Here is a 23,050-nt window from a genome sequence, read left to right on the forward strand (position 1 = left end):
CTACTTAAAGGTACATAGGAAAAAATAAAATGAGTATGTTATTTTTGATGTACTTCAATTCTCTTCTCTCCAATGGCTTCAATTCTGAAATGTCTACTGGAGTGTGGATTGTTTTTCCAACATATTTATAAGCTTTTTTTTTTAAACAGTAATAGATTTGTATACTTTTACAATGTTTGGATGATGGAAATTTAAGATTGTAAGATCCTGAGAGGAGATGCATACTTGGCACTTCTTCTGTCATGTGCTTGCTTTGTGGGGAAAACTTTTTCTATTTCCTGGTTCTTCCTCTGCTTTTCAACGCCCCCTTTTTTCCCTCGTCTTTCTTTACGCTTCTTTCTTCGACATTTTTCTCTGGTTCTTCTCTGTCGTCATTAGGGGGGGTGGAATCACTCTTTCATGCTGGGATTTCCCAACACTTCCCATCTGGAACAGCTTCTTTTATTTCCACCTACAAGGTCTGAGGGAGCTGCTTCTAAAACTCGCCAGGTTTACGGCTTTTACTGACATTCTTTTCTAACAAACTAACAAAAGATCCAGCTGTCATCGGGATACTGACTCACTTTGTGTGTACATTAACTGCTTTTCTGTACTATTGACTGGAGAGGATAGTTCCTGAGCACCATCTGCTTTCTGTCAGGTTTCTGTCAGGCTTTTTGTTTGACTTTGTGGCATTACATTTAGAGAAAAAAAATTTCCTCTTGTTGATGCATGATTTTTTTTACATTTTGTGTTTACAGATTCATATTGAGCTAACATAATTATGGTGTAATTATGTGAAGGAATTTTATTTCCATGTTTAATTTTTTTTTTAAATAATCTGATGAATCTGATCAAACTCTCACTGATTTTCTTCCAGGCCGTGGAAGGCGTCGCTCTGCAAACCGGTACCCTGAGCGCACTGAAAAAGCGCTGGGAGGCTGAACAATCCCTCTCCTCCGACCAAAGTCCACACACTCCACCAAGATCTGCAAGCTCTGCTGACTCAAACTTCCCCCCGAGGGTCACAGAGATGGAGAAGACGCCACAGAGGGACATGGAGGACACGGACAAGCCCAACGTGCCTCTCAGCAGCCTCAAAATGATGTTTGAGAGCAAGGTGAGTGCTTGTGCCATCTCTGCATGCTTATCGTGGACAGGAGGTTTTGTTCAATGGTGAATAAATGTATTAGGATTTCCTATCAGAACATAATAAAACTTACCATAAAACTTGGTATTTAAACAAGCCAAGAGTTTCATATTCATAAATGATTGTTACTATAATTGGTGAGAAAATGCAAATGTGTAAATGTGTACGTGTTTCAACAATGATCAGATTCCATAAGTAAAGCATGGACTCTGTATACAGGTATAATGCCTGTATCTGTATCAGTTTCAGTTTAGTGCTCCAAATAGCCCTATCTGTACTTTAACCGGAAGAGATTTTTCAATAGAAACCAATTGGAATTCAGTAAAAACCCTTGGATTAGCACTGAAAAACACTTGGCGGTAAAAATGGAAGCAGTGTCAGCATGGTTTGTGAATTCTGGCTCTGACAGTTCCTCAACCTCAGCTACATCACTCCAGTTCACTGTTTGTCTCAAATAGAGATATGTGTACAACTGTTGTTTTAATCCTGCTCACATGGCTATTTTTGCAAAGATCATGGTGTCTAAAAACAGCCAGTCTGTCTAAAGATGTCTAAAACCTCACTAGCTACACACCAAAGTGAAACAAAAAAAAAGTCTAATTAATTCAGTTTGTTATGAAATACAAAATGTCCACTGTGCTCCTGCTCAGTCACATCATCATCATCAAAACAGAGAAGAGCATCTGCGATATTTTCTCACATATTTAGTTGCTTCTGTTTCGCAAAAATATAAACAACCTGGATGCCAAATCTACACCACTGTGACCCTGACCAGATGGTTACTAAGGATGAATAAATGAATGAACACTGTATGTTTGTTAATGAATGTGGTTTTTATATTTATTTATCTTTCGAGCTTCATATCTGGCCACTCACTTGCACACCTCCCACTTATACGAATTTTTTTCCTGGGTATCGTAGGATCCCAGTCCTGATACACACCTCTAGTCTGAAACAGATGCCCTAGCAAACTTTCTAAAAAAGTACATAAATAAACAATGTGCCTCATATTCGTATCTGTTTAGGAAACATTGTCTGTTCATTCCGAATAATTCTTTTGTATTCAGTTACCTCCCTAACTCTTAACATTCTGAAATTCAAAAATCTTGCTTGAGACATTTTCCTCAACAAAATACTTTTTAGTTTGCTGTACCTTTGCTGATGAATACAAAACGCACTACACAAAACAACCATCAGGCCTGTGAGGCTTCAGTACAGTTTATACCGCTGACTTAAATCAGAACCGGAGCGAAGAATATAAAACAGATCGCCAGTGGGAAAGAGGAAATAAACTTTCATGTATAGTCTTCCCTTCATCTGGACTGTAAAGTTTACGTGAATGATCCGAGTCATAACCAGAGACAATGGAGCTTTGTGTCTTTTATGAAGGGATTTGTGGCCTGTGAGAAAACGAGGAACGAAGAAAAGAAGAAAAGATAAAAATGTAACTTTGGAATCAAATAAAAGGAAACTATATAAGTATTACCTATAAACATTTAACTCTTCATTCAGTTTGTACCCTAAGACCACTATATTCCTTTTAGATTCATCATTTATCCACAGCTTTGAGTTTATTGCTCATAAAAGGAACATGTAAATATAAATTTCCTTATCAGCATATGTTCCTTTGTTTCCCTTCTCCTTATATTTGCATATGTTTTTATGAGGTCAGGAGTCTTGATCCTCCCCATATGGATGCACTGAGAGAACACACTCGGCGTTTACAGAGTGATGATGCAGCCTGGAGGTCACATGACCAGAGGTCACAGAGCTGATGATCTGGGTGCAGTGTTGCTCCCAGGGGTGCTGTCATGGGATCAGGCTTCATATGAGCACAACACATGCTCACAAGCGTCTTACCAAAGCCTGTTTCAATGCTAGCTGGAGGGAAGATCATGAGGGAGGCACAGAGATTAGATAATCACTTAATTGCTCAGCTGGATTATATCCTGTGTCAACTGATAACTCACTCTTGATTAAAAGGGGTCTGGCAAATATAAATTTCCTGTCCATATCTGATTTTATCATTTATTAAAACACTGTTTTTTGGCTAAGCTTAAGAAGTGAAATAAATATTTTTAGCTATTTGAGAAATCCTGATTTAAATTTGAAATAGCTGTAAGTATCATTCATTGCTTCATGAATCAGTATGTTAGTAGCGTGTGAATTTTTGACGCTTGGTGGTCTGGGAAAACCCACCGGATGTCATTATTGCTAAATTCTGCAAAACAGCCAAATAATGTCAAAAAACAGGGTTTGAAAATGAATTCAGTATTAAGTTTTCTGTTATATACTTTGACTAATATACACTAATATACTTTGACATTGCTGCTTTAAGAAAACACCAAAACAATGTGGAAATGTTTTTTATATAGGCTACTTTCTAACATTGCGTGCAAAGATCATGTTGTCTAAGCAGTCAGTTTTAGAAAAACAGTGATTAAAAACAGTCAGTCTGTCTAAAGATGTCTAAAACCTCACTAGCTACATGCCATAGTGAATCGAAAATAAGCCTAATTAATTCAGCTTGTATGAGATACAAAATGTCCGCCACATCCAATGTCCTGCGCAGTCATGTCATCATCAAAACTGAGAAGAGTGCTTACATAAAAAGACAAGTTTTAGAAATGTTTAAATGGACAAATAATAGGAAATATTCCTTAAAGAACAGAAGTGAGCTAATGAATCAGATTATTTCTGTGCTGATGATACCATTAACAGTGATCAATGGAGTGAAGAGACGATGATGAGGCTCGTGTTTAAATGCAGCGTGTGATATTTTTCCCTTAGATGATGAGAAACACACTGATGTGCGTGATGTTCCTATTGTACACTTATAATTCTTTAAAAATTTTCCGTAATGTTGTTTTTCTATCAGTAGATTTGGTTATAAATGTAAAGTAGGCGGAGCATCTTTCAATGCAATTGGAATGAAATCTTTAAAAACATTATTTTTTCACTGGATTTTAAATGCTAGAATGTTACTTGTGGTTGAGATGGATGCAAAAAAGAAATATATTTCAGTTCAGGAACATCTGTAGAACTATATATAGTAGAAAATGTCATAAATAGACCATGTAAAGTTTTTTTTCCGGCTCTTTCTCCGTTCGATTCAATGCTCCGGTCCTTTTACACTGCTTTTACTCATGTTTTATTTTCATTAGCCAAGAATAATCATATTCTTAGGAAATATGGGTTCACAAAATTGTGTGTTTTGCTAAAAGTAGCGAGTTAGTGGTGATAATGGATAAGTAAGATCCTCTGAACATATCTGAGATTTTATAATGTATTAAATGTATTATGAATTATGCGTGGCCGAAGAGGGAGGGCTTTCAAAAGGGGTTTTGCGGCTGATTAAATTTCAGCCATATGTTGCTGCTTGACTCTTGGGTGTGGCAAATGGGGTGGGGGTGGGCTGAGGGGTGGAATGGGTGTGTCACGCTTTATTTCTGCGCAGCACTGAACATTTTGATCATTGAAATTGTACATGATGACAAAACAGCAGCTCAGAATGTGCATGAATGTTTTGCATATCAGGAAACTGGATTTATGTCATCTTTCTTTAAGTGTTGTCATGTTCTTCCAGCCTAATGGCAGACATCATGTTAAAATTGAACTTTATTGTTAAAATTAAATGTTAAACACGATTCCTATTTCTTATAGTGATGTTAGAATGCAGAAGGCAGTCGTGTTTTTTTTTTTTTTTTTTTTTTTTTTTTTAAACACAGCCACGTCGGGCCTGTCGCAGATCCTCGGGCTCTTTTGTATGTTGGATTAGTGTAAGAGCTCTTTGTCTTCTCTGATCCCCCACTTGGTTTGTGCTCTTTGTGCTGCGTTTGCCTCCTGCTCTCCCGGTGTCACGAGCTCAGTCTGGAGTCTTCCACCTCACGCCTCTCTGCTGAGGAACAGCACTGATTTGAACCCCCTCTCTGAAAGCTTCACCAGCTGCTCAGTCTTTCTCCCCTCCTCCTCCTCCTCCTCTCTCGCTCCTGCCAACAAAACCAAGGCGAGCTCCCCGTCTCTAATCTGGGGCTCGGAGTATAAGTCAGAGACACACACAGCTCTGTCGCAGAGTCAGGAATCAGACTGAGGCCTCTTTTAGTAGGTAAGATACAAGATACAAGACTCCAGGACTGCTAGGGGTGGCTGTGTTTGAAACAAGTTCTTGTAGATGTTGTCAGAAGTCCGTGTAGAGACTGCTTTGCTTCTTTTTCTTGTCTGGTGAGTTAATAATGGTACAGTCTACTTTAAGTCTCTGCTTTTATTCATTTTTATATTGAATGAATGAATGTTGCCTCTGAAATGGTCTAAAATGAAAACAGCCAACATGACTTAATTCCTCTTTTAATTTTCCTTGTAAATGTGTTGTTGCTTTTTTATATAAAATGGCAGCTGACACTAAAATTGTACATTTGGTGTAGGATTATATTTAATGTAACTCTCTAAAGCAGAAAAAGGTCCGTTCCTGTTTTCTGTGTCAAACACAAGGGCAAAACTCGGCCAGGTTGGAACCTTGCACCATTTACACTGAAGTAGTATAAAACGTATAAAAACTCTTTTAAAAAAAAAAAAAAAAAAAAAAAAGAAAGAAACAAATCTTACTTGAAACCAAAAAAAACCCTAATGCAATTTTTAATAAGCATCTAAATATAAATTTAAAAAATAATTAAAAAAATTCTTACAAAAAATAATATAATAATATAAATAAATATATTATATAAATATATAACGTATGTCCCTGAAGCAAAAAAAACTTTTTAAAATAGTTTTTGATTTTTTAAAAATTTGTTTATCTTTTGTATGATTAAACCCCTTTTTATTTTTTAAATAAACTTTTTAAATTAATTATTATTATAAACAGTTTACTATTTTTTAATCATTTATTTTAAATATATTTTATTACTGCTGATGCAGTGTTCTGAAATTATTCACCACATGCACTAAAGAGCAACATGCAAGTCTGCTATACAGCTGTAGAAAAGTGAGATTGACTGATTGACTCTCTCTCTTAGCAAAACAGAAGAAGGAAGCCCTGATGAGGAACCACAGCCAGTCATGTTTTCTTAAAACCTTCTACCCACAAATCTCTCATGGCTTTGAACATGAACTAGCAGTTGAGCTTTGTTCATCTGAAGAACCTGCTGTTGTACTTGGACAGTAGACGTTATCCTGCTGTTCATTATTTATCTACACTCACATGACCTTTCTTCTCCGCTTAGCACAGAGCAGACTAATCCCGTGGTTTGTGCAGCTGTGCGATGTCTGGTGTCCTCCCAACAGGTCCAGGTGTAGAGGCGGCCTGGGTTTTGGGGGAGATGATTGTGTGTGTGTGTGTGTGTGTGTGTGTGTGTGTGTGTGTGTGAGTACAGTGTGTATAGAGTGGCTAGACAGTGGTGTCTGCCAGTGCGTCCGTTATCCTGAGCTCATTAGTGGATTATTAAAGGCTGGCAGGACAGCACAGGACTCGACTCAACTGTTTTTGTTTTTTGTTTTTTGAATGACGGTGCTGCAGTTTTCATCTAATCACATTTATAACTTTATTAGACAGAGACAGAAGTACAAGTGAAAATTATATTCTGTTCATAATGTAAGGAATAAAACACTTGGCTGTGTGCTGTTCTAGAAAAATAATCAATGATGAGTTGTTGTGATGAGGCCCGATGTGAAGAGTTACTGTTTCCACCCTGAAGTTGATTTATTTTCTTATAACAGCACGTCCTGACGTTCCTCTTATACTACAGCAATTTGCCAGTGCTAACAATGTTTAATTTATTAATGAACATCACGTCATACTTTTGATCTATTTATAGTTACCTTTAATGCTGTGGAACGCCCATGAAACAAGTTAATTCCTGTATTCACCTGCTATAAGCAGTCGTTGCTTCACCAGCCTCTATGTTTTTTCTCTTTCTGAAGTTAATAGGATAAAAAAGTTCCTGAAGCTTGTCATATTACTGACAAACTTCAAACTCTGTCCAAAAGACTCTTCTGTGTCAGACAACTTTAGTTACAGCTTCGCATCTGACTCATACAAAGCGCTGATACTAGAGACTCCTTCCATAAATGTCAAATAAACATCTTCTCACAGAAAACTTCACCATATCAATAATGTGGAGCATCTGCCATACGAGCTGTTACTATAGAAACGGTAACATATTAGAATAATCATATTAATATAACCCACAAAGCCAGATCTATTGTCAGAGCTGCTGTTATAGAAAATTAATTAAAACATGTTACATATTTAACCGATGTGTATGTGCTGTATGTATGTATATTCCCTAGTATTTCCTTTTATAAATTTTCACACAACTGTCCTCTAAAGTGGTGCAAGCTCCTAGAAGCCTCCCGTCTTTTATCGAGTTAAATACAGTGCAAGTGTTCTTTACTGTGTCCTCTTCCTGATTAAACCATCGCTAATCTAGTGTTTTGCCTGTGCAGGTTTCTGGAGAGTCGGTACAAACCTCAGGAAGTGGCCCTGACAAAATGGAATTTGGAGACAAAGGTATAGAAAAAGTGTGCAGTTGTTTGTGATTGTTTTCTTTTGGCGAGTGCTATTCGTGAGTTAGGATCAAGAGAGCAAAGGAAAAGGCTGACAGCTGACATTAAGTGATCTAGTGCTTGCTGTGGAAATGCCTGTTTCCTATTCCTACCCTGACCTTGTGTCCTGTACACTATCTGACTTTCTCTCTCTCTCTCTCTCTCTCTCTCTCTCTCTCAGGAGTGTTTGAGACAATGGTGGAGACCACGCCCCTCAGGGAAAGAATGGCCCTCTATCAGGCCGCAGTGTCTAAACTAGACGTGTCCTCGTCCTCTTGTGTGAGTGTCCTGCTTTATCAACTCTCTATAATCATTTAGTCTGATTAGTTCAGGCCACTTCCTGTGCTGAAGTGAGGTGGCATGAAGTTGCTCTGCTCCATTCTGTCTCGTTGTCTTGCTTAAGCAGCTTTGTGACGTGTTTTATTTCCCCCTCAGGGCCAGAGTGAAGTGGACATGGAGGCACGTGCTTATAGCGTGAAGCAGAAGGAAAATGTCCCTCCGGTCCCGCTGGATGTGGTAGGTGCTGCTGCTGATGATGGACTGTGTTTTGCCTGTAGAGGGCACCATTTCTGTTTCTTCACTCATTGTGTGTCTGTGTTGCGCAGACCTCCACTCCTGAGTCTGACAGCAGGAAAGCTTCAACCACAGATAACAACGGTGAGCCACTTTACTTTAATAAAGTTTGATACACTGTACTTTTTATCCATTTACAGTTACAGCTAATATTCTGAAACCTAGTTAGTTTCTCTAAATTGTTCCCTTGCCTGCCTCTGCTTTTCTCTCTTTTGAAGTTAATAAGAGAAAAAAACACAGCTTGTCATGTTATCGAGAAATCCTGAAGACACTTCCATATCTGAAAACCCACTGACACTGAAGACTCCTTCCATAAATGTTACACGTCTCCGTACAGAAAGCTTCACTATATCAGCAATTATATATTTTTCTTTGTTAAAAGTGGTAAGATTAGGTAAGATTTAGTCAGTTTTTTCAAGATCATCTCTCTCTCTCTCTTAGCTCTAAGATTATTTTAAGTACGTGGATTAGGCATTTGATTTATGATGTTTTTAACTCCTTGGGCCCGCCCCATTTCCGCCCATGTTCACAAAGCTCCGCCCCCCAGGATCTACAGTGGCCCTTAGAGTAGATTGTTTGTAAAATGACTAATGCGAAGTCCATTCAAACACAAACAACCGGAAGTCGGTTTTCCAAATGGGTTTTCTAAGCCACATAATACTTTTGTCCTATGATCATGGCTTAAACCATTATTTTTGATCATGTTCTACATATTTTACAAGTTATTTGTACAAGTAATAAAAAAAATGAACTATTACACCTTCAAATAACCACATTCCTTTTAGTCCCTGGGAATTAGCTGTATAGAAACGATAACGTATTACAACAAGCACATTAATATACACCTGAGAGCTGCATTACAACTGGAATTACTGTCAGAGGCGCTAATAATCAACAAATAACCCGGCACCTTCTGACCAGTTGGAATCAAGAATTCAGCAGTGCTGTGGTATAAGGTACTAATATGACTTTGTGTGAATAAGGAGCAGGACTCGGGTTACACAACAAGGGCGTGTTAAACACATTATTGGATCATGAGGTTGGAAGTCTCTTGTAACCTGAATCCTGCAACACAATAACAACAGCACTGTGGTATAAGGTGCTAATATTATTGTGCGGGGAAAGTTCTCTATTGTGTAGCAGGATTCAGGTTACCCGAGACATGCAACCCTGTGATCAAACAATGTGTTTAACACACCTTGTTGACTTCACCTCACAGTTTTGTGAAATCTATAACAGCAGCTCTGAAAGTAGTTCCAGCTGTAAAGCAAGTAAAATTTATATTAATGCGCTTGTTCTAATACGTTGTGTCTATAGTTCAGGGGTCACTTGGAGTCACAAACATAGTCACTTGATTTACAAATGGGGTCATGGGAGAAATTCACAAACTTCCTTTTTGTTTCATTTATTTATTTTACAAATTAATATTAGAATTTTACAAATTAATATTTGTGTGCTAATATTTTGAAATGTTACTGTAAGCAACATTTAAATTAATGTGTTATTTTAGTCTTTTTTACTATCATTTCCTCATCCATCTACCTCCACTAAACAAACTAGCGTTGTATCTCAGACCGCATACTTATGTACTATTCTAGACCGTTAGTGAGCACTAATACTAACTGGTTTTCCTGTAGTCAGTGTTTGAATTTTAAAACCCTTCATGTAGCGTTAAAACCTACCGAAAGCTCTGTTTTGCTGTTTTCTAGTTTAGTAAATACTTTTGAATGTAAGGTCAGAGTTTTTGATTTAAGACAATCATGCCTAACTGTCATGATGACAGTGGAAAGTTTTAAAAGAAACAGAGCTTGCCAGTGTGTTTAGCAATGCTGTGCATGAAATCTATAAAATTTGACATTTCAGCTTCGCATAGTGATGGACAGGGATCTTTTGGCTCTGATGTCCCGTTGGCTCTGTCAGTGCAAAGACGCTTCCTTTGGTTTTTAGTCACTGACGTTACACATATGTATGTCACTGACATAATAAAATGTTCACGTTACAGTAGTCATATATTATAAATCTGGAATTTAAAAATGTAGCGTAGTCAAGGCTTGGGGTCGCAGAAAATTCCTAATATCCATTTGAGGTTGTTTGCTACCCATAATCTAAATTTAATAATAAATAGACATGGTCGTAGAAATAAAATGAAAACATGCTGTTATTTAATAAGGAAAGGTGTAATTGTTGATTCGGTGAAGCTTTCTGTAAGGACATGTTTATTTAATATTCATGGAAGGAGTCTCCAGTGTCAGTGCTTTGTAACTGTCTGTATGTTTTCCTCCATGGTACAGAGGAGTTTGCACTTTGCTGTTTCTCAGTAATAGTTCTTTGCTTTTTAGTATTTAGCAAGATAAACTGACAAGGCTACATTATTTGAAAGAGACTATAGCTTTGGCTACATTAATTCCTGCTGTACGCTCTTCTGCTTCTGTCATGTAGCTTGCGCTTTACAGACATGAAGATAAAAAAATACTGTAGTTGTGTAACAGAATAAAACACAATCCTGTCTAATGACATGGATTGCATTTTAAATTCACTGGCTCCTTCTATTGTTTTTGGGTTGATGTCACTTCATCAAGATTTTCCTCTTTCAGCAGGCTCCACTGTGGCTACTCCTGTTTCTGACCATGGCCAAACTAAAACGGTTAAGGTGATCCCTCAGATTTCTTACCATTGTGTACATTTTAAAGTGAGAGTCTTTGAGTAGAATGCTTAAAGGAATACTCCATCTGTAGCATCTGTAGTTTATGTAGACTTAGCACAAGAAGTGTATCCAAAATGTATGCAACTTTCAAACTCAGGAAAGGTAATCCCAGTTATCCCAGTGTAAACATTCCCAAACAATTTGTGGCAGTAATGCACAATCAGACTGCATTACATATTTAACATTAACAACACCTGCCCTTAGACTTCCTTTGTATGTACGTTTTGAGAATCTTTTTCTACTTTGCAAGAAAACTTTCTTTTCTGTGTTGAAATGATCATCAATGCTAATCACATATACACTTCGAATAGAGATTAGCTTGAAAATCAGTGGTTTATTCCTTTAATACTATTTGATAAACAATTTAGACAATGCTCATTTGTAATAGTTAAAGCTTATCGTGTGAATCTGTGTGTGTTTAGAAGTTCAGTTTGCCGACGCGTGAGAGCTGCGTGACGTGCACGAAGACCGTGTACCCCCTGGAGCGATTGGTCGCCAACCAGCAAGTTTATCACAACTCCTGCTTCCGCTGCGCTTACTGCAACACGAAACTGAGGTGAAACGATCTCAGAAAAATTGTTCTAATTTAATCCTTAATGTTTGCATCACCATTCCATTGAATTTTCTCATCTTTCCTTCTTTCCTGTGCTGTTTAGCCTCGCAAACTACGCCTCTCTACATAACAACGTCTACTGCAAGCCACACTTCTGCCAGCTCTTCAAGGCTAAAGGGAACTACGATGAAGGTTTTGGACACCGTCCCCACAAGGAGCTGTGGGACTCCCGAGGAGAGGGTTCAGAGGACCAGGAGGGCCAGGAGGAGCCTTTGGAAAACAACAGCAGTCCCACAGTGGAGGAGTCTCCTCTGGTTAAAGTGAACATCCTCACTGCCTCACTGGAGACACGGGCTCAGGATGCATCATCAGAGAGAATGGAGAAACCAGTGGAAACCAGACGGCTGAAGATCTCCTGGCCTCCAAAAACAGACAGCGAGGAAGCTTCAGCTCAAACCAATGTGCTGGCTGAAGAGGCCGCTGTGTGTCCCAGCCGCCCAAAATGGCCACCAGAGGGCGACTCGAGCCCACTCTGTACCGAAAAAGCAGAGCTCTCTGACATCTGCAGCAGCTCCTCGCTTAAAGAGCGCAGCCGCCCCTTTTCAGTCAGCAGCCCTGCCTCAGCTGTCAGTCAACCCAGTCTGACACGCCCAACTCAGCCCCAGCCACTGGAAAAGCAGGAAATAAGTGAAGAGGCTGGACAGGAGGAAGTGGAAGTCGAAGATAGGCGTGATGAAGGAGTCACTGAAGAGAAAGATCAGCCGGAAGAGGAGGAGCCACCGTCTTTCACATGCCAGAGTGCATCACTGGAGGACACACCTCCTTCCTCCCCCCTCAGCGAGGGTGAATCAAGCTCTGGGTTTGAGCAGAAACACTCTCAGGATGTGGGATTCTGGGATGGCGAGGAAGAGCAAGATGCGTCCATTGAGGATGTGATCAGGAAAAACCGTCACTACGAAGAAGACGACGACGATGACGATGACTGATCCGTGTTACCAATAAATGAGTGAAACGAAATTAAAGTCTGTTTAATTCCACTGACTTTCAAGGGATCACCTTCACTGGTCTTCCTTTTATCTGTGGCAGTAGTCTCTGTCCCTCAGTGAGTGAATTCAGATTTCCACAAGGGGCCACATCATGTGCAGCACATGAGAAAGATGCACAAGGTTTTATTTTTATTGGTACTTTTTATGTATGTACAGTGTGTATTTTCTATGTCTTTTTTGTAGCGTATGGGTTGCCATTTAATGTTGCTTTGAAATTTTATAGAATCTTTTTTCATGTTATCTGTTAGATAGAAGAGGTGCCAACATTTACAGTTTGGCTGTGGCATTTGCAGTTTCTGACTCTGTGCCACAAAAATATGGAGGACACCTGAAAACGACTCTTTTCTACTGTTTTAGCTAAAGCAAAATGCGAATTAAATTCTCCCAGTGGACAAGCCAATTCACTGAAGGGGAAAGGATGCAGTACATAATAGACATTTGCTTCTGGTAGTGCTTATGCTGACTTTACCTTACACCTTAGACTGTGAATTCGTAAACCACTGTTTTGTGAACCACTAGAAAACAAGAACTGGTCTGTAGTCGCTAAAAGCACAGGATAGAAATTGCTGTTCATCATTTATGACACCACTAACCGTTAGGGTTTTTTGTGGTAAAGTTGTTTTTTTTCTCTCTGTTTGCTAGGATTTTCTTGCACCTCTGTAGTTCTGTTTTAGATGCTCTTATATAATCCACCATAAAACAAGTTGTACAAGGACAAAAAGCAGTCTACTAGTTCAAGTCATTCATTATTATTATTAATTTTTTTTTTTCCAGATGCAAAATAATTTGTTTTTGATTGAGCATTAAGACTTGGCAGTCATCCAGCTGTGTGAGCTAGAGGCTCGGACTTTGGAAATTTGTTTTAGTCATGGAAATATGTCTCAGCACATGTGATCTTTTAGAAGTGAAATAGGTTGTGTGCTATGTATGGACAGCTGTATGGATGTATCAATGGATGCCTTTTAGCACGGTCTTGCGCACTTGCATTTTAAATGTTACTTTTTTTTAAAACCAGGGGACCAAATTTCCTTCAATAAATAAGTATTTAATACATAATTGTTTTTTTTTTCTTCAACATTTTGATTGTTGGGCCTCCAAAAATGGGTGCGTTTACACAATTTATACAAGAAATAATGAAAAATGAAGTGACTCAGGATTTCTTAAACTAACACAGTTCACTATGTGTACTCTCTCTCAAGTGACTGTCACATGCCCCTATAGCTCATGTTCCAACTGCTTGCTTTCTAAAAGATTGATCTAATGCTTAGATTCCAAATTTCTATGGAAATCATAACCATATGTTGGAAATGGTTTCGTGCTGCAATTAGGGTACGATTGTAAACATTTCTAGCAGCATGAGATCTCGCATAACAGCAGTGTGTGTGTGTGTGTGTGTGTGTGTGTGTGTGTGTGTGACAAAAGCAGTCATCTATTATACAACTCAACAATATAAAGGAGCAGGCAGAAAACGATTGCTCGATGGTCTGCTTCTTCATATTCCTATATGGTTTTATCCAAATTCAAGACTTTTTCATGTGATCACAAGTATTACACTTTTATGTAAACCTTATCCCCTTATCCAGAAAGTAAAGCACTCATTCTAATATGTTATCATTTCTGTAGTAACTGCTCATTCACAAGGACTAATTAAAAAAAAAAAAAAGTGTAATTGTAGACATGGTGAAGTTTCTGTCAAGAGATGTTACTTAGCATTTTGGGAAGGAGTCTCCAGTGTCAGTGCTCAGAGGAAAAGCTCAGTAAAAGTAAAAATTTTAATGTGGTTTTTAAGTACCATGAGAAGATGCAATTTTTTCTTATGTACTTTAAAAAAGAGAAAAAATAAGTCTGGCAAGGGAACGAATGTTTATAGCTGTTTCTGTTCTTGTGATATCAGGTACTATAAATGGATAAAAATGACTGTGTATCATTCCATAATAAATACAAATTGTAAGCACTGACAAAGTAACAGTAACTCTGCTTTGCCACATCAGGACACATCCTGTTGTTTTATTCCTTTCAAAAAAAAAAATTCTCACCCTTTTCTGCTGAAAAAAGGAAAATCAGATCAGACTTTACCAGAGTTGTTTTTTTTTTTTTTTAATCTTTCCAGACTTTCTTGCTAGTTTTCAAGGTTGTGAACATGGCATGAAATGATCGAATGTGCAGCAGGAGGCTGCTTTATATAAGAGAATAATACAACAGATTTAAATCCTTGAGTGTTTTAAATCTATATATTTTCTTAATGACAGAAAGCCCCTTTTTTTTTTTTTCAAAATGGAAATGAACTCTGGAAATGAGTGCCTTACAAATTCCAGAGTTTTTCAGACTTTCCAGACATGTGCAAAAACTCTACTGTCTACTTAATACAAGACGACGAAATCTCACGATTTATGGAGAGGAAAAAGAGCTGAAACACTTTAAAGTGAAGCAAATGTGGTTTAATGTCATCATTCAACAGATATGTAAAATAATTAATCGTCTTCCCTTTTAGTGGGAGAGTTTGAAGGATCTATAGTGACATTTTTGGCATTAACCAACATGAAAAAAATACATTGCATTTCTCTGAATTTTGGGACATGATGACAAGACAAAAACAATTACTGTCTGAAGTTTGCAGATCGGTGGGCTCGGTCCAAGATGGCTGGAGCAGAAAATGCATGTGTCATATAAATATGTCATGGTGATCCCTGCTCCAACATCTTTCATCACAAACACACAGCTGTAAAACCACCACACTGTTACCCACACAATCAATCTGCTGTAAAGTGCTCAGGGCATTAGTGAATTGGAATAACTCATGTTAAAGCACACACTGCCAAAGAACATCTTTTTTTTTTTTTTTTTTTAATACGAGGTGGCATCCAGTCAGTGACACACGTCATGGCTAAATAATGTGGCAAACACTTTTTAACTAAAGAAAAAAAAAAAGAAAGAAATAGATTGCTGTCAAGACACTGAGAAAATGAAGATACACACATGTCCAACCTGAGACACGGTCTTAAGACTTCCACTTAAAACCTCATTAAGGGCCATATTCAGAGTTCTGTCAAAGTTAAGCAGTTAAATTTGCATGCATTAAGACTTTGAGTGCTTAAATCAATTTTCTGCACTTCCCATTCAGAATATGCACAATCACTTGCTTTGAAAAAAAAAAAAAAACAGATAGAAAATGCACATTGAAGAAGAAAATATACACCGATCAGCCATAACTTTACATAATCACCATAACATAACCACCTGCCTAATATTTTGTAGGTCCCTTGTGCCTCCAAAACAGCTCTGACCCTTCGAGACATGGACTCCACAAGACCTCTGAAGGTGTGCTGTGGTATCTGGCACCAAGACAGTAGCAGCAGATCCTGGGGGCCTCCATGGATTGGACTTGTTTGTCCAACACATCCCACAGATGCTTGATCGGATTGAGATCTGGGCAATTTGGAGGCCAAATCAACACCTTGAACTCTGTCATTTTCCTCAAACCATTCTTGAACAATTTTTGCAGTGTGACAGGGCGCATTATCCTGCTGAAAGAGGCCACTGACATTAGGGAATACCGTTGCCATGAAGGGGTGTACTTGGTTTTGGCGCTTTTGTTCTGACACCTTTCTATCATAGCCAGCATTAACAGTTTCAGCAATTTGTGTTACAGTAGCTCTTCTGTGGGATTGGACCAGAAGGGCTAGCCTTCGCTCCCCACGCACATCAGTGAGCCTTGGGCGCCCATGACCCTGTTACTGATTCACCGGTTGTCCTTCTTTGGACCACTTTTAGTAGGTACTAACCACTGCATACTGGGAACACCCCACAAGACCTGCTGTTTTGGAGACGCTCTGACCCAGTCATCTATCCATCACAATTTGTCCCTCGTCAAAGTCCCTCAGATCCGTACGCTTGTCCATTTTTCTTGCTTCCAACACATCAACTTCAAGAACTAACTGTTCACTTGCTGACTATTATATATCTCACCCCTTGACAGGTGCCACTGTAACGTTACTCACTTCACCTGTCAGTGGTTTTAATGTTATGGCTGATCGGTGTGTGTGTGTGTGTGTGTGTGTGTGTGTGTGTGTGTGTGTGTGTGTATATATATATATATATATATATATATATATATATATATATATATATATATATATATATATGTGTGTGTGTGTGTGTGTGTGTGTGTGTCTAGTCATCACATTACTCACTTTAAGAAAATGGCTTCCACCTTCAATACTGAGCAGCTTATAAAATAGCACTTGATCCAGTCCATCCTATTATTATTTTAATTGCACACCAATTGATACTCCGTGTGCACAATGTAACAAAGTCACAAGTTTATAAATCTTGCCCATGAAATCGTAAAGTGTGCACTGGATTTAAGCTATTTTATCACGCTATTCTTTTTCCGACTCGCTCAAGAATAATGCATCCAAGTTCAGAACTGCATGCAAGTTCAGACATGCCTCAGTTTTTCTCAAACAACACCTGACGTGTGGAACTCTCACGCAACTTCTGAAAGTACGGAGTTGCACCTAAGGTTCTGAATACTCACAGCGTGAACAAATCTCCTCTCTGAATACGGCCCTGCTGAATTGCATACATATAATACAAACACACCAGTATAAAGAAATAAACCTCTTTTATTTCTAGATTTTTTTTTCAGATTGCATTTAGCATCTCAGAAAAGCATACGTCACTGCAAACTGTCTGACCTCTGCTGTGGACGCAATTACCTCGTGACATTTCTCTGCTCCTGCCCAAGGCCTCATTTCCACGAAGCAGCGATAACAAAGTGGCACTTTCTTTCTGAATGTCAGTTGATCAGGAAAAAAAAACAAAACAAAAACATGACAAAGTAGAAATGTCACCAGCTTTAGGACTGTGAGGGAAAGGGGAAGGTGCAGGACCGTGACGATGATGCTCGGGGACGCGACTGCCCCTCGAATGCATGCTGTTTATAAACTGAAATGCCATTCTCTGTCCATTCACTCCTTTCATTCATTCCTTTATTCAGTCATTCATTCAGCTATTTCCTGAAGTGATTCTTTGTTACTTGCTGTGGCATCAGTACAGCCGGTGATATATATATATAGTATATATATAACTGTACATTATATACAAGCTTTTTAAAAATATATATATATAGCTACATATGATCTATGCATCAGAAAATCAGCTTCATACAACTCTCGTTAGTCAATTGAAATCATTTAAGTTTCGCTGTATTCAGAGTTGGTGACTTAAGCGGGCCACTTAAGCTCATAAAACAAATATATATGTACGAAAAATAGTTAACCGTATTTAGATAATGATCTCGATTATTTAAATGATTAAAATGACCTGCGTTGGCACAATTTTCAGGTGATAAGAAATAAACAGTTTACATTTAATAAGTGAAATTTGCTGTCAATTCAATGTAAATGTAATTTTTTTTTTCAAATTAAAGTTAGAAGGTTAGACTGATATGATGATATAAAAATAAGAAATATGTAATCTAATAGAAGCTGAATATATTGTTGTTGATTGTCTTGATAGTCGCATTCACAAGCTCTCCTTCTCCGCTGCTTAATGGGAAACTTTCTGAACATTATGCCTCTGTTTAAAATGATGGACACCAAGGAGACTCGGAGAATTTCCCCCAGACGCCTTCTGAAACAATCAGACGCTCAGCTGTCAATTTGTTGTTTCAGGTCAGCATCACAGATCGATAGCCTTTAAAACACTGCTCATCTGTAAGTGACAACTCCTCCAGTGGGGGCCTAAAAAACACTTCTCCTTCTGCATACATGCCTCTGTTCATGAAGGTAAAGATGATGATGAATGGCTTGGAGGTATATGACTGATTCCTTATTGTGTAATTTAGATACTGTTGAGATTAGGCTAATTCAGGGAACATAATTTTCTGGAGGAAAATGCGCTGGGATGTACATTTATCTTTAAAATAAAAATCTTTACTAATATTGTAAAGAATGAAATAATATAAAAATAATTTCCAGGGGTGGACTAGTGAGTAGTTTGGGCACAAAGGACAAGTAGGCTCTGTAGGCTAGCTGTTTTCTCCTAAATCCTACTTGCTATTGACTTTTACTTTGATTTATATTTAGACAAAACATGCTTCACGATGCACCTTGATGATGTAACTATAGCACAAGTTACACGTGGTGAATCCCACCACCTGCTGCACGATGAACATTGGCTTTTACTAGGCGAATTAATTATTGTGCATGGAAAACTGATACACGCAGGTATGTGGACACTGACAAAACCGAGTCAAGTGCGGAATACCCTTGCATTCACACTAGAAAGTTACCGGCGATCATTTGTTTTCTATGAATATACATGACATAGAGCCACAATTTCAGCGACAACAGCAATCGACAAAGTGATGGCATAACAGTTGATAACTGAACTGAGATTTTCTTAATCCTATGCAAATTAGATACGACACTGCAAAGCGACGAATCCAAATTCAAATGATTCCTCGGACCAATCCACTCAATGATGTACTCGGTCTGGTCCGACTTTTCTTCAGTTCCATCCTCATGAGTGCACGCTAGAGAGTGCACGCCCACAAGAGACACACTACAAGCGATACAAGTGACTTGTCTCTTGCTAGTGTGAACGAAGGGTTTTTATGTGCGATGTGAAGAAAACATCATGGCTAATAGCTGAACCATTATTTTATAATTTTATACTCATTTGTCTCTGTATTAATTCACTTAACTAGCTATGTAGCTTGCCACTTTTTAGCCTTGTCGGTTAAAATTGGTACTGGGCAGCACTTTAAGAGATTTTACTTGCCCGAAGAGCTAGCTAATGAATTTATGATTTATAATTTGTCCACCCCTGATTTGAGTAAGTATTTTACTGAATATTTGTAATTTGGGAATAAATCTGTATTTATATGATTCTTTATTTTTCGAGGTCACATTTAAACATCTAATATTGGCCACAAGTTACATTCTGTGGTTGTTTGTTCTTCTAATTACTATTACTAGATATAATATATTATATTGCCAATATCATATCACTGACAAAAAATTGTCATACAGTGTAGCTGGACTTACAGCTAAGAGAAAAGCCCTTTGGTACAAAAAGTGTGAATAGCTGCTATTTAACACATAATAATGTAACTGTCTATATAGCCCTTAAGTCCAAATAATAATATGAGTGTATGCAGTATTTCAGTATTAATTTCTTACCACACACACTCTGCTCAACTCTGAATACAGCTGCTCAACATGGTTACACATGGAACCATCGCCAAAACCGTATAAAGAGAATACAGCTCGGCCCCTGAAGGACAAAAAGGCCTAAAGACAGTAAGATATGCATCGTTATTCCAGCGTGAGTGAAAATCATGCACTGCTGTTTTTGGTTCCATGGCAATTAATATGAAAAACTTCCACCTACTTCCACAGTGTGCACCCATCAATAAGAAAAAAAAAAGACATTAGATCAGTTTGCAGACTTAATGTTCCCTGATTCCCTTTTAAACCGTTCATGTTGCTACAGGCTCACAGTTGAACTGTCGACATGGGATTAGTTGTAGTCTCTGGCCATCAGCCGCTGAGAGGGTGGAGATCCACCTTCACCTTCTCTCCACTGCTCAGCATGCCGACGGTGGGGTAGAATCCTCCAGCCGGCACCACCACCTCCCTCCTCCCAATGATCTTCCCATTGCGGGTGAAGAACACCTAGGGGGCGACAGAGAGTCATATTTCTGCAGCCACGTACGTGAGACACAGGCTCATACACCAGCTGCTTCTCATAGCACACAAAGCTTAGTTATAAATGCCATGTACTTTTGAGGAATTGGAAGTACGCAATATTTGGCTCAGATAGCTGTCAGGCTTTTTCGTTTTTATTTACAAAAGGCTTGAGGGCAACAAAAGTACAAGATTTACACAGGCACATTGCAAACTAACAATTCAGAGTCCTAAACTAACATCACTTACTAAATATGTACAGTTGTAAAAATTTTCAGCGTGGAGTAACGGCGCACAGCAGTGGACACATAAATATTGTTGCAAAAGTGTGGCAAAGAGAACATTAACCCTCCAAGATTTTTGGAGGCAAAGCAAAAATTCTTTGTGGTTACATCAGTACTGAAATCCCCCATGATTAATGCTGCTCAACTTTCACACCCAGGCAAACCCGAGCACAAAAAGATCTGGCCTTTTCTATAAGACAACATTGCTGACTTAAAACGTGCAGCGTCTAATAAAAATGATTAATGCAATGTTTGAATTTGGTAACTGTCTAATGTTGAAGTTTTTCCAAGACAAACGACCATCTATCAGTCCACAACTGTTGTGGAAAAGAAATATGGCTGATTATGCTTTTAACACCACCACTGCACTTCATGATGAAAAAGTCATGGGTCACACTTGGGCATCGAGAGCAAAGAAATACAAGCCCAAACGCTGCAGTGACAAATGTAACACACATGTGTTCATCTGTGCGGTTGGGTGGAGGCATGTTTTTATATCCTGTGGGGTCCCCACAAGGATAGGAAAATCTGGCAGCTTTAACTGGATGGTCCCACTTCAAAAACCAGGAAAAAAAAAAAAAAAGGTTTGCTTTTGGTTACTGAGGTTAAGGTTAGGGTTAGATTTAGATTTAGCACTAATTAGTTGCACTAATGAATGGTCCTCACAAGGATAGTAAAACAAACGTGTGTTTGTATATGTGTCCATCTGATAGAATAATCAAATTAGATCTGGCAATAAAAACAGTCTGAGACGAGCCTGAAGCTCTAACACAAATCTGATGTTATGTATTTGTTAGACATGGTTATATCAGATTACAGAATCTGATCCCTTATGTCAAACATCATTATGATAATTACATCGATTATCATTTATCTTCTTTCATTCATCTTCAGTAACTGGTTTATCATGATCAGGGTTGCTGTGGACTTGGAGTCTATCCCAGGAACACAGAGGGTGAGGCGGGAATACAGCCTGAATGGGATGACAGTCCACTATAGAGCACCATGAAGACACACATTTCCACCAAGGGGCAATTTAGAATAGCCAGTATACCTCCTGGTATGTTTTTGGGAGGTGGGAGGAAACCAGAGAACCAGGAGGAAACCCATGTGGACATGTGGAGCACATGTGAAACTCCGCACAAACTGAGCTCAGGATTGAACCGAGGACTCTAGAGCTGGGAGGCAGCAATGCTACCTGCCTCCAGTGTGCTTTCCTTGTTTCAATTTGTATAATCTAATTTAGAATAATGTAAAATATGATTAATAGACTATGAAACCTGTACACTGGAAATAAGGTGGAAATGTCAGGACAGCTCACCATAACCTTCCTGCCTTCCTGCTCTTGCTCTGCGTCATCTCCCTCATCCTCCTCATCCTCATCGTTTAGGTACAGTACGTTCTGAACGCGGTTTTGCTTGGGATTCTCTGCCATGTCCTCTCCATCATCAGCCTCATCTAATGGAAAAATATATATAAATTTAACAGAGACACACACACAAAAAAAAAGAGTACTTTCATACTAGTGACAAGAAGCCTGTGATTTCAAACTGCTATAAGTAAAATGACTCCGGGGCCTGCTGCTTTAGTAAATAATCAACAATGATTACCAACTCGAAGATTATTTTCCAATAATAGAAGTGTTTTATTTCTCTTATACCACAGAAATTTGCCAACAATTACAACTTTTTTATTACGTAAAGAGCATGTTGTCCATTTTATCCATTTATAGTCACATTTAACACTGTGAAACGTCTATGGAAACAAGTTAGTTCTGCTTATCATTTACGTTAGCAGCTACAAACAGGTGTTTCCTCACCAGCCTTTCATCTTTTCTCTCTTGAAGATAAGAAGTCAAAAAACTTAGCTAAAAAAAAATCCCTCTATCCTGAAGACTTTCCTGTGTTGGAAATTTAAAAAAAGCACTGACACTGGAGATTCCTTCCAAAAAATGCTAACTAAATAAATCTCCTTACTTCACCATATCAATGGTTACATGTTTTTTTTTCAAATCCATTCATGTCAAGTGTCTGCCATACAAATGTCTGTGCTGCTGTAGAAATAATAATGTATTAGAATGAGCACATTAACATAAATCTTGTAGCTGGAACCTCTGTCAGAGTTTCTACTATGGAAAGTTAATCAAATCCAAGGAAGTCAAGAAAATAGACAGAGCTTGGTACATGAGAGGATATTCTGTGATGTTTTGGCTTTATTTTGTACATGTTCATTCTAACATGTACTAACATGACATAAAATGCTAACATGACTGTCAGTGAATGAAAGGGGTCAGTTAGCTTGATCTCATTATCGTACAGAGTGGACAAATCAATAGCCCGAGCATTCAAGACAAGAAGATTACATGACCAAGCAAAATAAAATGCAGCGTAAAGCTGTCACGTAACTTGTTAGCGCCCCACACAATCACCTTAAGGTTAAACATTGAAAATTTTTTTTTATTTGTTTGTGTCTCCAATAACGCACATAACTACCTTGCCATGCTTTACTACATTATGTTAGCTACCTT

The 23,050-nt window shown here is 38.4% G+C and overlaps 2 protein-coding genes across 13 annotated transcripts in view; one reads left to right on the forward strand and one right to left on the reverse strand.

Annotated features, from left to right (window-relative positions):
• Positions 1-14,159, forward strand: part of lima1a (LIM domain and actin binding 1a) — a 24,677-nt gene extending 10,518 nt beyond the window's left edge. For 6 of the 11 annotated variants that reach the window (XM_026920825.3, XM_034311781.2, XM_053240451.1 and 3 more), the window contains 8 exons: positions 860-1,099; positions 7,571-7,634; positions 7,851-7,948; positions 8,105-8,185; positions 8,275-8,326; positions 10,837-10,892; positions 11,369-11,502; positions 11,603-14,159. In XM_026920825.3, the coding sequence (XP_026776626.3) occupies positions 860-1,099; positions 7,571-7,634; positions 7,851-7,948; positions 8,105-8,185; positions 8,275-8,326; positions 10,837-10,892; positions 11,369-11,502; positions 11,603-12,485 (1,608 nt within the window). In that variant the 3' untranslated portion in view covers positions 12,486-14,159. Of the gene's footprint in view, positions 1-145; positions 490-526; positions 641-859; positions 1,100-7,570; positions 7,635-7,850; positions 7,949-8,104; positions 8,186-8,274; positions 8,327-10,836; positions 10,893-11,368; positions 11,503-11,602 lie in introns of those variants that run through there. The other 5 variants (XM_034311777.2, XM_034311778.2, XM_026920827.3 and 2 more) reach the window with 5 other exon arrangements.
• An 802-nt stretch (positions 14,160-14,961) lies between these two features.
• Positions 14,962-23,050, reverse strand: part of spryd3 (SPRY domain containing 3) — a 46,733-nt gene continuing 38,644 nt past the window's right edge. For both annotated transcript variants that reach the window (XM_026920756.3, XM_026920755.3), the window contains exons 10-11: positions 21,845-21,981; positions 14,962-20,227 (exon numbers count right to left, since the gene is read on the reverse strand). In XM_026920756.3, the coding sequence (XP_026776557.1) occupies positions 20,093-20,227; positions 21,845-21,981 (272 nt within the window). In that variant the 3' untranslated portion in view covers positions 14,962-20,092. The remainder of the gene's footprint in view (positions 20,228-21,844; positions 21,982-23,050) is intronic.

This window comes from Pangasianodon hypophthalmus, chromosome 16 (assembly GCF_027358585.1).
Source record: "Pangasianodon hypophthalmus isolate fPanHyp1 chromosome 16, fPanHyp1.pri, whole genome shotgun sequence".
Taxonomy (NCBI): domain Eukaryota; kingdom Metazoa; phylum Chordata; class Actinopteri; order Siluriformes; family Pangasiidae; genus Pangasianodon; species Pangasianodon hypophthalmus.